We start from the raw sequence: 14,094 nt of genomic DNA, 5'->3' as shown, positions 1-14,094 counted from the left end.
AATGTCTTCCCTTTGCGCACTTCTGTTGCCATTTATCAGTCCCTCTTACCATGGTGTTTTCATCCAAGAATGACTGAGGAGATTTTGTAGAGCACGGCTTCCTATGAACCGGAACCCTGAGAACCATCAGGCTCCACACCACAAAACCCATTACTAATACATTAATTTATTCTCATGTGTCATGTACTACAGCGTGAATTTTTTCTGTTCACCACCCTGCCTCCTCATTCTCTTTGTGCAATAAAGAGTGGCTTTGTTAAAGGCAGAAGAGTAAAGAGAGACCAGGGTTGTGCTTTAGAGACGACATTCGCCCATCGCAAATAAATCACACCCCATTCTCCTTGTGAGGGGCTCACAAACTAGGAAATATTTTATAACTCAGACGGAGGACTTGTTTTCAATTCCTTTGTACTGATCCCTTTCGGCAAACTGGTTTACCCTTCCAACAGGGAAACCAGCTATACATCAATCATATTATCACTCTGATGAGTTACAAGCTGTCTTTTATTGCACACACAATATAGGTGGGTTTTAATGTACATTATAGCTAAAATGTGTGAGTCGTTTTATAAGTATGCCACATATTAAACTGGCAGACAAAAATACTGCAAAAAAAGATGACTTTGGATAAGAATAAAACAAAAGAACTTCCAGGGCTGCAGTGCACGTCCTGCACTGTTACCGGTATCTAAGAGGTCTGAATGCCTTGGAGTCATCTAAAGATAGTTTAATATTCTTGGTTTTGACATTCAGTTGGAGAATCCCCAATCAGAAGCACTTGTCTTTAAACAGAGCCAAAAAACAGTTCAGGTGTTCGTATTTTCCAAAAAGATGACAAGTTGTCAGCCAGTTAACCACTGCAAGCTTCTAATGTGCTGGTGGGAAGGACAAAAGGTATCAGTGATACACCGACAGCACTGCTGGCATTTATGCAAAAGTTGCCTTCCCTTATTACAGAACTACTCAGGATTTGATGCATTTGACCGGAAATTTCCTTAAACTCAAAGTCAAAGCAAGTTTACAGTTTCTCCCATTTCTCCCAGACAGTTATTTCCTATCTCATTAAGAGAAATGTCAAGTACCAACGAGAAACAAAAAACGTGGTTCCCGATACCTACCAAAACGGAAACGCAGCCAAAAGCTGCAATTGAAGCAGCCCAGAACCACAACCAGGCACAGGTCACACCTTTTCAGCTTTAGAGAGACACAACAGCAACCTGTAGCAGTTCCACAACTACACACACCTATACGGTTTTACTGAATATGATGCACTACACATGCAGTAGCAATAATAATAGTACTTGCTCCTTATATTAATGTTTTCAGTCAAAGTTCTCCAGACAAACCATATTACAAAGGGGATGCACACACAGGCTAACCAGCTGCCTTAACGTCACAAAAAGATATCCGTGGTACAGAGCTGAAGCAAACTACCAGATGCCTTCACAAAAAACACCTTCGTTGTCCCTTTTTTCTTATTACAGTAATAAGAAAGGTGGTCCCTTTCAGCACGGGGCACTCACATCCATTCCTTTCCCAGGAAAGTAAAGTATAGGAAAGACCTTTTTATTATTTGTTGGGTTGCGGCGTGTTTTTCTTTATTTAAACATTTCACTGCCACCGTAACTCAGTGCCAGGCGTATTGTTTCTGGTATCTGCCTCCAGGCAGCTTAGAACTGTGAATGTCTGCGAGCCAACATGTTTTTAATCTTCAAAAATAGCTAGACAGAGATATGTTAATTTTGGCCTGTTTTACTTATGAGTGACACAGTATAACTAGAGAACCACAATGGATGGACTCAAGATGGGCAGAATCAAATTAAGTAATTATTTTTATGTGCATTGCCCAACAGTTGAAAACTCTAAAGAAAACTGTAACTGGCATAGGCTCTTAATGCCGAGGCAGCAGCTGGAAGCAGTATCTCCCCCCCATCTGCCCAGTCAGTGTCAGGCAGCCTGATGAAACACCACCGAGGGACACCAGGATGGACCACAGACCCGAGCAGCTTAAAACTCTCGTGGTACAGCCAAAAAGGAGACAGACTTTGCTAAGCGACTCATGTTGCCAGCCCACACTGGTTAAGTGTAGGCTTTGGGTAAACCATGCGGCATGACAAGGCACTGCTGGAGAAACCCGAGCCCATGACTGCTTTCAAACTGCAATGCTATTCTTAGTGGATATGTGTGTGACGCGTCTAAATCCAGTACCGTAAACTGCAATGGCATTTCCTGAAAAGAACAAGAAGAGGGCGAGAAGTAGGGAAGAATGAAATCAGATGTCTTCAATCACACTGCTCAAATTGTAAAAAACCCTCTCTACTCAGAGTTGTGACAAATTTTAAATTTTACACAATTAGAAAAAAAAAAAAAAAGGGTTTCCTTCTGTAACAACAACACAGTAATTTCAGAATCTTCAATACAAACTTTCCTTATAAGACAAACTTCTAAATCATCCAAATTGCATTTCTGGAATATTCTCACACATGTATATTTTTACCCACTGCAAGATCTGGAGCAAAAGATAGCCGTAACATAGAACGTATTGTTATATTTTTTCCTGCAAAGCTGCAGAAATTTCTTCTGTGCCTCCCTGAAGGACACAGCTGCACGTCACAATTCAAAGATGACACAAATCAAAGACACATATACACATATGTAGATACTTTCTCACCAGTTTCCAACAAAGGAGTGCAATCAAGAATCTTTATGATATGCATCCTACATGTTTTGATTGTGGGGTTTTTCCCCTCCTCTTGAAAACAGCTCATAATGACCTGCTTGTGTCTCACTAGAACAACCCAGAACATGCCTCTTTTCATGCCGTTCTCTTTTCTTTTTGAGATCTGTGCATCAGGCAAAACTTGGTCTTGTAGAGCAGCCAACCTAAAGCCCACTGACGTCACCTGTCCTCAGATGAAGACACATTTGCATTGAGTAAGCAAAAGCGTGAAGTTGTACCAACTGTATCTGCTCAACAGCAAAAACCTTTGCCAAAAATGCCCTCCTGCCCCCAGCCTGAGCTGCAGAGGCTCAGCACTCCAGCTTGACTGGGGGTGTTTCCATCTCCCAGGCTGTCATTTGTCCTGCATGCTGCCGGGAGGGAACAGCAGCTCTCCCGACTACTGAGCTGACCTTCGACAGCTGAAACCAGGGCAGTAAAGACCAAGAGATGGCCAGCAAAGACACAGAGAACGCCAGCTGAAAAAGAAAGCACCAGCCAAGGCAATAAAATGGGTCCCACCCTCAGTGCTTATTTCACACCAAATGGCATGAGAGCGTAAAGGAAGACATCCTAGATAAATTTATGTGAGCCACATCCCGACTTGGCCTTGCCATCAAGCTTTGCTCTCCCCGGTAGCTTGTGACAACTCACTGTGAGATCACATGTAAAGCCACCACATTATTCCCATCCAGGGAGCCAGCGATGCTCATGCAGGGGAAGGCAAGAAAGCTGAGCAGCCCACCTCAAAGTCAAGAGCTAAGTTAAAAAAGTGCGTGCAGAATAGCAGAAAAGACTTGAAAACTGCCGCCCGGGTGAGAGAAGAAAGGATGTTTCCAGCAATGAAAAACATGAACAAGAGTAGGTTTGGGAGAAAGCCATTTTGGAAACCTCTCCTGTACTTGCAGACATGCCCGGGAGCCCTGGCCAGGGCCCGGACCTGGACCCTACCATGTTGTAGTACCTGAACAAACAGGGACCGAGGTGAGGGATCCTGCCTGAGGTCTTGCACGCCAGGAGTCAGGCAGCACGGATGGGCAGGAGGAAGCCCAGGACAGCTGGGGAGAGAACAAGGAGTCCACCCTGATGGGCAAAACCAAGCCATAGCTGTCTTAATGCTTCCTGGAGGGAAAGCACGACTCCCAAAAGTAACCAAAAAGAAAAAAGAAGATGCTGCTGAGAAGGATATGAAGGAACATGAAGTAGCTGCTTTTGCAAGGTAGCATCTGCTAAGTGCTAGAGAAGAAAGCACAAAAATAGCACTAAAAATAAAAATCAGGAGCTGGTAACGAAGGCCAGTCAGCCAAACCAGGGAACCACAGTACTGCCAGCCCAGTAACTTCTGCTTAGGAAACAAGCAAAAACCCACGAGCAACACTTTCTCCTCAAATAAGCCTTTTAGCAGAAAAGTTCCATTTTAACAGTAGTCCAGCATGAAGGTATTTCGACAGACTCACTTGGGCGTGCTGGTAGCAGGCTCTTAACGTGCCCCCATGCTGAACGCATTCTCCCTCCATCTTCACAGAACTGAAGAGGGGGATGTAATTTTAGACTTTTCTCTCAGGAAAAATCCCTGCAGCTGCCAAGAAACACTAGTTAGTGATAATAGTGGCTGGGGGAAAGATTTCTTATCATCCTTATGTTGCACTTGACAGAGCTTTACTCTCCATGCAACTACTCCTTCCACATTTCTGTGCATTACATAGACGGCAAAGACACCATTTATTTCCTCAAGCACAACAAAAGGAAGATATTGGCATAGCTGAGGTTCCCATATGTATTAACTTGGGGAAATTTAATTTATTTCCATGGGTCTCTCAAGAAATGTAAGAATCCTTTTTCTCGTCATGTGAAGATATGCCAAATGACAAGTTGAAGTGGTTTCAGACTCTGGCAGGGCTCTTAAGTGGCTATTTCAAGTTACAGGAAAGATCAAAATCATTACAGTTAAAACCTATAATTTGGAGCCACTTTCACGATACTGCAGCATAAATTTTCAGTTTGAATAACCTTAGCAGTGCTCCTTTAAATACAATCAATAGTTAGAAACAGTGGCAGAGACGTGCTGGCCAGCCAGCCCTGTCCTCTATGCTGAGCTGTTAATTTACTGCGCTAGAAAAATTTAAGTGAATGCCTTGTGAAATGGATGATCCCCAGCACACCACAATTTTTAACATATAACATAACTTGAAACAGCAAATAAATAAATAAATAAAGAACCAACACAGACATTTCAGAAGCAGAAAAATTAGCCAAGTATTTAGAGGAACGTGTAATTTGTTACCTCAGTTGGGGAAAAAAGATTTGTACTTTCAGAGTTTCACAGAAGTACCATGAAAGACACAAAGACTGACAATATTAAATTACAATCTGTATTACAGTACAGTATACATTACAATTTAATGAAGTATTAGATTACTGATACACTTTCTGGACAAAAAATTAGTACTGTGATGGGGGTGGAGGTAGGGAGGGATGGGAGTGCTGGTGTTTGCCTCTTCATAGCTTTCCACTCCAAACTATCACACTAGTGGGCTGGGGAGCCATCCCTTGGAAACAGTCCCAATGAAGATGCTCCTGCGACCCGTACACTACCTAATCTCACATATGGCAGCATAGTACAGGTCTCAAGAATTAGGACCATTGCATTAGTACCTGAAAATTTAAGTATTTTTTATATATACACCTTATAAGCTACCAGAGAACCTAGTTAGTGACTCAACAATTATTTCAGGGCCTCCTCTGAGATGGTCTGCCTGCGGTAATGGAATCGCAAGAAATTCCAACATAGAGTCAAAACACGCAAGACTACAGGATTCGTCATCTGTGTCTTTACAGCACATCCATGCAAATTGGGCTCCTCACACTCTCTCTGGCATTCAGTAGATTATGGTTCATCAACAGTGCATTAAGACATCTGACAGTGTAGGCTGAAGTCCATGTCCCTCTCCAAACTCCATTCTTTGTGTAAATCAGTAGACAGCAGTACCTAAGTAGTAGATTATTTACAGAGACATCTCCAATGGGGAAAACCAAGGAAGAGCAAGTTAAGTCTATGCAACTCGCCTAAGGTTATGTATCATGTATATAAGGAGTTTGAATTTTCAACCTAGTGGCTTATTCAACTGAATGCCGATACAACAGCAAGCCAACTCTTGCTCCCTGTACCTTCATTAGCCATAAATTTGACCCCACTGATACCCATACTATTCATCTCTCTACAGTGGGAGAAAAACAAAAAAGAATATGTTTCAGGAACGTTCTCGTTTATTTACAACTACTGGTTTCAATTGTCTGATAGATGAGGAGACTACAGTAAAATGCACCTCAACAGTACCAAATTGTTTTAAGAACTGATGTTTTTGATATTCCAAGTCATATGCTCATTCACACCTTTCACAGATGAGAGCCTGCCTGTACTGACGGCAGTCTCAATTTCAAGTTTTTATAAATACCACGTTTATACACTCTAGACATTCAGGAAGCCCGTATCATGTCTACTAGCATTTACTACTGCAGTGGACCAACAATAAGAAGGGATACAGCAGGTTGCAGGGGTGAGGAATAGCTGCTATTGATGTTCTGCTGCACCACCGATACCATCTCCAATGCCTGCCTAGACTTAACTACCCAAGCTGTTATACGCAGTTAGTGTGCCTGTGCTCTTTGGAAGGTATATTTCACTGCAAGAAAAAGGACAGCCAAACAACAACTTATCAAAAGCACCTCTCAGGGAATTTTCGCAATTTCACTCTTTGTGTGATCTCACCCTGGAGATTTCAGCTGCACTGAATGAAGCCCCCAGGTGTTGCTGAAGAGCAAGCAGCCTGAGCAGGCCTAGTACGGAGGATGTGGTGACCTGATTACTTAAGGACCACTCGGAAAGAAATGTAGTGCTTTGATAATGCTTAAAGGCATGAGGAGTTTTCAGTAGGGAATTACTACAGGTCATGAAGATGGCCCGCTTCACATGAGAAAACATGAAAGCAGCATCAGGGGATGAGTTAACACTATTGATTGATATAAACATGATATATCTGTTGCACTTGAGGTCACCTGAGAATGTCATTCCTATTAGGCTTCCCTACTGCTGAAAGTCTTATTCATTCATGTGCAACCACCCAGCTAACTGGAGCTTATTTGGAAGGAGCCAACCTGTCCAAAGCACAACGCTTGGGATGAAGCTGTGCCTTAGGACACACTTATCCGCTTGTATTCACATGCTGTTTTTTGTCTTGTACCAGGACCACAAGCAACTTTAAGGCATCCCCTGCCTTTCTGCTCTGTGCTGAGCCAGCATGACCAACGCCTAAGTCTGGGTCCACCACCAGCACGCTGTCAGCACCCTCAGCTTCAGGGGACCAGGGTGCACAGAACCAAGAACACACGTGGATCCTGACTGTACTTCTGCACAAATTGTCACCCAAGATTAACAGGCAGACAGCAAGCTGTGTTTAAAAAAAGCCAACAACAAAAAGTTCAGCTAACACAACAGGGCCCCACCCTTGGCAATGCAGAACACCAGCTGCTTTGGGGCCTGGAGACTGTTTCTTGACCATTTTGCAGCTCGGTCTGATGGACAGACAAGAGCTATGAGTGGGACTCAAGATATTAATTGCAATGCCCTATTTCTCAAAGCCTGCCATGTGACTCCAAGCAATCTTAAATATTTATGTCCTTCAGTTTTGTCTTCCTGTCCTCTTTTTGTCCTTTTATATTTACAGTATAAACTCAATTGGGCAAGGGCTGCCTCCCTCTGAAGGGCTGCAGCATGTGTAAGTCTCACCCACAGAGGCACCCCTTGCTATACAAAGCAACTTGGAGAAGAGAGACCCTGTCCACAACCAGACCCCCATCTACTCATATTTAATCCAAATATTTACACGTTACAAGCATACCACATGCATGTATTGTTTTTCATTTAACTAAATCTCACACAGCTTTTGAAAACAGTTCTATAATACTACATGGTCTTTAAGTGATTTTAATGGCTTCTCTCTCGAGGTTCCCAGTCCCTTCACACCAATATCCTGTTCCAATGCGCAGTTTCTTTTTTAATGCAGTATAACCACTTCCGATTAATTTTATCATAGATTACCTTTTCCTTTCATCTGTCTACTAAGAGCGTAAAAACACAAGTACAACAGTCTTACACCACACAGTGCCACTTGATTTCATTTCCATGTACCCAAACCACCGAACAAGTGTTTTCCGTACATATGTATGCATGTACGTACAGCTGCATCCTCTCCCGGCACTACTGCAAGGTCAGCAGTGCTCTGCCCCAGCCCAACAGGGTAAGGACCCACACTGGTTTTTCACAGCTCAGAAAACCAGAAAAGAAGAGATGGGAGAAGCTCTGGGGAAGAGCAGAAGAACCTGATGAGAAAGAGTCACGAAAGAGCCCAAAGGTCCTCCCTCTCACTCTCCTTAGTCCTTAAGAAGTTTTAAGGTTGTTTTAACTTCCAAAAGGTACATCTCCAAAGTGTTCTTGAAGAGCAACCAGACTTTTCTCTGAGTGGTCCATCGAAGAGACTTTGTCAGCGCATCACAGGCTTTGAACGGAACAACATAAAAAGACCACGGGCATCTTTTCAAGACTTGAAACTACAGTTACAGGTAATACAGCAGCTGCTTCAAATGTTTTCAAGTATTTTAAGAATTTTAAGTATTCTGGTATTTTTCAATCCCCTTCCTAATGCCAAGGACATCATTAATTCAATCACATTTTCACAGACAGAATACTGTCTTGTTTTTTACTGCCTACCATCAAATATTGATCACAGAACTCTGTTTACGGTGTGTTAATTATTTCTATTTATTGTGGTGTTCACCTTAGTCTTTGGCTTATGAAGCACAAACGTTCTACAGAAAAAACTTCAGTGTTACCAAATTATGAATTCAAGAGCCGATTAGACTACTTCTGACGTTTCAAGAGCAATCTACTACTGAAAATAAGCATTTTGTATGAATTCAAAATAGGCTGTTTGGCTCAATCTACAAAATAGTTAAACGTCAACTTCCTGGTAACAGTTCATTGAAGTAGGTGCATGTATAATCCGTACTCAGGAGGGCCACATACACATGCATCCTATGAGGATCTTTTGAAGAAGTCTGCTTTAGTTTACTTAATGGCATTCTCTACCCAATGTGCACCATTACATACCAACACAGTACCGTTAAAGGAAATATATATTTACAGTTTCACTAGATTTCATATTGAGAATAAAGATTTGAAAGAATATCACATTTTCTCTACTAAAAAACAAACAAACAAAAGAAATGGAACATGAAACCTTAACTTTATATTAGGGTTTACAAATACAGCTGCTGATTTAAGTTCTTTGGAGCCTTTGACACTGAGCATGAGAGGAAAATTGGACTTTCAAATGAGTGGAAGCTGAAACAAGCAGTTTATTGTGCAGCCAACTTGAAGATTACAGGCAAAAATTGGATTTTCAAGATTGGAGAAGTTACATTTGGCCTTTTAGGAAGAAAGAGAAGGACAGGATATTAGCATCCTCTGCAAACTAACTGAAGGCTAACATTCACAGGAACCGCAAAGTAAAGCATTCAGTCATCTTCCTAAGAAAATAAAGAGAGTTTGGCAGTACAACAGTCCTCAGAGAAATGCCAGGACAGAAACTTCTGTTGTCTTTGTTGATTTAGCAACTGATGTGTCCAATACCTTAAGTGTTTTGTAAAGAAAGAACACAAATGTGTGTTCCAGCATCTTTCATGTTGGAAAGAAGCCACTTAAAGCACGCCAACAAAAATACGAAAAGCTAACTTCCAACTCACAAATACCACCGTTATGCCACTTTGTGCGCCTCCATGGGCAGAACCATGGCTTAAGTAGGGATGGCTCCTGGATCCAAAAAATAGGCACCCCCAATAAACAGCAGTTCTCCACCTGCAGAGCTGTGAATTATCAGCCACATTCCTCACCTGCTCCTTGCCCCCCACCCCTGGCAACCCCCAGTCATGCACCACAGTTTGAAGGAATACCCACTGACTTTGAAGGCTCTGTTCTGACCACAAATTTTCATTGACTGCACCTGTGAAACCACCATGGCATGCCAGTTTATGCTGGCTTCACTTGCCGTGCCCGCCAAGTCAGCAATCTTCAGTCTGACAAGGTGCCGCTGCTGTAGAAGAACAGGCAGACCTATACGCCAATTTCCTTTTGCCAGAGAAATGGGCCTAAATTTGAGCTGATTTCAATTTTTGCGAAGCGAGATGCAAATAGTTAGAAGTGAAATAGCATAACCATACACTTTTAAAACTACACAGAGCGTTAAGAGGCCGGCCAGATTTACCCTTTCATTTTTCACACTGAAAACTGAGATCCGCTTTCCGCATGCGCCTGCCTGCACACGGGCAACAAAAACGGGTGCGAGACTTTTAAATGCCAAGCTCCTGGAGCCAGGGCTTGGTACACCAGACATATGCTCGCCCCCCCCGTTTTACATTTCAGGACACCACAGAGCCTCTGTTTTACTTAAGCAGCTCGGACCGGGCGTCTTCTCCTTCCTCCGTCCGTTTGCCAGGACAACGGCAGGGAGATGCGGATGTGCCGATGCCCCACGTGAAAAAGCGATGGGCCACCACCGACCTGCACTCCGCCTCCTGAAACCCCAAAACGGATCGAAGTTTTAAGCGCGCCGGATAACCTGGGGCTCTACGCCGCGGCGGCGGCTTCGTTTCAGCCGACGGCCGCCCCGGGACGAGCCACCGCAAGGACAAGACGGAGGACGAGACAAAGCGCTCCGGGCTGGGACCCAGCAGTAAAGACAACAGCCCCTCTCCCCCGGCCGCTCGCCCCTCTGGGCTACCGGGGCCACCGCGCCGCTCCCCCGCCGCCCCCCTCCCCGGGCCCCGTGCGGGCAGCGATCCCCTGCCCGGCGGGAGGAGGTGGCTCCCCCGCCGCGTCCCCCGCTCATCCCCCTCTGGGGGGCTCCTGATCCCCTTCCTTCCCTCCCCTCCCCTTCCCTTCCCTACCCTCGTAGGCCAGGCTGGGGCAGGCCCCCAGAGCGAGCAGGGCGGCGAGGCGCAGCCAGCAGCTCCCCATGCTGCGCGGCGGCGGCGGCCCTTCCCGGCTGAGGGCTGCGCGGCAAAGGGGCAGGCGGGGGAGGAGGAGTGGGACGGAGACATTCTCCGAGCGGGCTCCCGGGCGCCGCCGGAGACTCCTCCTCCCTCCTCCCGCCGCCGGGACAGGCCGCCCGACCCGCCCCGCCCCGCATCGCCTCCCCTCACGCCGGCAGCGGGCGGGAAGGGGCTCGGGCGGTTGGGAGGGATGCGCTGCTCCCTCCCGTCCCCCGGGGCTCCGGCACAGGAGAAGCCCTGGGTTTGTACCCCCGCGAAGGGCTTCTCCCGCCCGCGGGCGGCGGCGCGGCCCCCTCCGACGTGGCCTTCGGGAGTCACCCTGGCCCGCCGAGTGCCGTGGGGGTCCCTCACCCCTGGTGCGTGGCGTGGAGTCCCTCGCCCTTGTGGGGCGTGTGTGTGTGTGCCCTGACCCGCTGTGACAGTCCCGGCCTCAAGCAGGGCACCGAGCTGGCCGGGGCAGTGTCGCCTCCAAGGCTGGGGGGAGCCAGCCCCGGCTTCACTGGCGTTGGGGCTCCCCTTGAGCCAGAGCAGGATGGGGAGGAGAAGCCGGGCTCCCTCTGGTCCCTTCTCCTCCAGCAACCTGGGATCTCGCTTGGGAAGGAGGCCGCTGCCATCGCATCCCATCCAGGGTGGCGGTGGCTGCCGACCACAGGCCCGGAGAGGTTTGTGGGCAGGGGAACGGGCTGCGCTTCCCAAGATGTACTGCTCCGCTTGCTCAGCAATCTGCAGACGGCCAGGCTTAAATGTTCAAAAATCGTGAGTCAGATCCTCAAAAGTCATGAGATACAGGAAAAAAAGTTTGAAGTCTTGACATTTCCCCTCAACTTTTTGAGCTGCTAGGGTGTTGCAGGGTCACATTTTCAGGCTTTCTTCCATAACCACAAAGACTAGAGGCTTTTTTTTCCTCCTTCCAGATGAAAGCGAATTCCCCAATCGCTCCTACCCTACGGAAGCGAGGGCCGCAGGCAGAGCATCAAATGTTCCAACGCTTTTGATTTGAGATCTGTCAACCCTGCAGCTTGACTACAGCTCAGCTTGGATATTTTTTTTTCCCCCCCACTTTCCTGCCATTAAAGGTAGCATCTAATGTGCACTGCAGACTGGTGAAGGCACGGGAAAGCACTGCCCCCAGCTAGTGTGGTGTCCGTAAAGGGCTTGCACGCTGGGGCAGTAAGGGGAGGGAGAGGTCTCAAGGGAATTCCTCGGGTCCCACTCATGTGCTGCACTATTTGCAGCAAGGCACAGAGCAATAGGGAAATACTAACTAGTAAGTAAAGGAATATTTCTTTACAGGATACCAGTTTTCAGAGGGAGGATAGAAGTGCTAGTGCCTGTTTCGCCAACCTCTGAGGCTGGCTATACCAAAGTGGCATAAGAAAGAAATGAGATCTTACTGGGCAGGCGCTGTGTTTGGGAGCTTTCTCCAAAACATTTTCCTCTATTCAGATTTTTTGTTTGGATCAGGAGTGCACCTGAAGTACACTTCCCCAGTCGAATCCGCTACGTTTGGTGTCTAAGACGGAAATATGCACAGGAGTGCGGGCACCTCCAGCACCCACAGGGCCAGACTGGAGCTCCTCTCCAGCAAAACACCTGGGTGGGTATGGATAGGCCGTGGGTCCTCAGCACCAACACTTCTCAAAGTTGATCATGCTCTGCCCAGGCTTCGATATAGAGTTGTGATCACCTTGATTTAAAAAAAAAAAAAAAAAAAAAGGCAATAAAAACACAGTAACGTCATCTGAGCCATTGCAGTTTAACACCCTAAGGAAAGATTAGATTTCTGTGTGAGGAGAGATTAAAAAGACCAACTTTACTCTGTTTGAAAGCAGAAGAACAAGGAAAAAGGAGTGCTTCAGGCTATTATTATTGGCACAGATATCATAGAAGAGATTAAAGTAAAAGGTTAGACATCTGTAACAAATAGTGGTAATCTCTGTGGTTTATCGGTGCTGCGAGTCTTTGGTAAAAGTTCAGTGCGTGAATGTGCTGGAGCGATAGAGGTACCCAAAGCAGATCTTAATGGGTCAGGTATCTCTTGCTTTCTCTTTGTGTACGTCCTTTTAGCTGCACGTTTCCAAAATGCTGGCCTTCATTTAGACATTGTTCCTAAGAATATAAGGTCCATACTGGTATGATAGCATTGGAGAAGCCTCTGCTAGCAGAAGTCTTGGTGCAGCTGCAGCTTCTCTATCAGTCCAGATATTGTCCAAACCATAGGGCTCACAGCCTTTCTCCTGGGTCGCTTCTTCTACCCTTTGAAAACTGCACTGCCACCGTACAGAAATGTGCTGGTGGTGACAAACCCTCCCTGTCCGGCCAGCCTCTCAGTGGGAGAAGCGAACTCATCAGTAGTGGGTGCGATCAGTTAACGCTGCTGTGGCGTCTACATGGGTACAGGCACCCATCCCATCTGATTCACTGGAATCAACGAGTTTTTAAACTGCTCTTGTGTTTGCTCCTCATTGCGTAGGCACAGTTCTGTGCGTTCAAACAGCTGAACCACAGGGTGTTTTCAGGCTGGTTTTCACAATGTCTTGGCTGTCGACTGCATGGGTTTCTGCAAAGCTTGCTACGTGCGTTGTGCCTGAGCTCGCCTGGGATGCTGGTTTTCCTCTAGCATCCAACTCTTGGAGTGCTCCGGCTGCCCTGAGAAAGGCAGGAGATTTAAGAGTTTACATAGTCTGCACGTTACAGCTCAAATTCAGAGGCCAGTGGGAGCAGAACTAGCAGTGTGAATGTATCCTTCATGGACTTCATGTTTGAAATTAGCCTTGTAAACACGCCGATACTGAGGTGCGCATTCATTCAGATGCGAGCTCGCTCTGGAGCTTCTCTGTGCAATGTAACCCTTAATCTACATCTTTGTTAGAATGACAGCTATGTAAAACCATCCAAAAGATGGAGGCTCAAAAGACATGTTCAAGGCATCTTAAAAAAACTTTTTTGAATTTGTAACACAAATTAGATTTTTGTAAAGTAATTTTCTTAAGGGAACTTTTAATAGGAGAAAGCATTTGGAACTAGGAATCTATTAAACAAATGTCACATTTATTGAATTTGAAAGCATAGTCCTGGTCATTTTTACCTCCCAGTTCAGCTTTCAATTTTCATAGAAAAAAATTCCAAATATTTAAGCTTGTGGTTATTTGGAGTTCCAGGCACTACTGGCATTACGCAAGAAATAACCAGTGTGCTTTCCATTGAAGATTCACAGTTTTTGACTGTTCAGTGGTAAATGAAATGCAGTCCCAGCTTAAATAAAGAAA

The 14,094-nt window shown here is 45.7% G+C and overlaps 1 protein-coding gene across 2 annotated transcripts in view; it reads right to left on the bottom strand.

The window, feature by feature from the left end:
- Nucleotides 1–10,992, bottom strand: part of SRPX (sushi repeat containing protein X-linked) — a 47,220-nt gene extending 36,228 nt beyond the window's left edge. Inside the window, exon 1 of one of the 2 annotated variants that reach the window (XM_074572880.1) lies at nucleotides 10,721–10,992. In XM_074572880.1, the coding sequence (XP_074428981.1) occupies nucleotides 10,721–10,790 (70 nt within the window). In that variant the 5' untranslated portion in view covers nucleotides 10,791–10,992. The remainder of the gene's footprint in view (nucleotides 1–10,720) is intronic. The other variant, XM_074572879.1, reaches the window with a different exon arrangement.
- Nucleotides 10,993–14,094: the final 3,102 nt, after the last annotated feature.

Source organism: Larus michahellis, chromosome 1 (assembly GCF_964199755.1).
Source record: "Larus michahellis chromosome 1, bLarMic1.1, whole genome shotgun sequence".
NCBI lineage: Eukaryota > Metazoa > Chordata > Aves > Charadriiformes > Laridae > Larus > Larus michahellis.
Note: the sequence above shows the minus strand (reverse complement) of the source record. Positions and strands in the feature narration are given on the sequence as shown.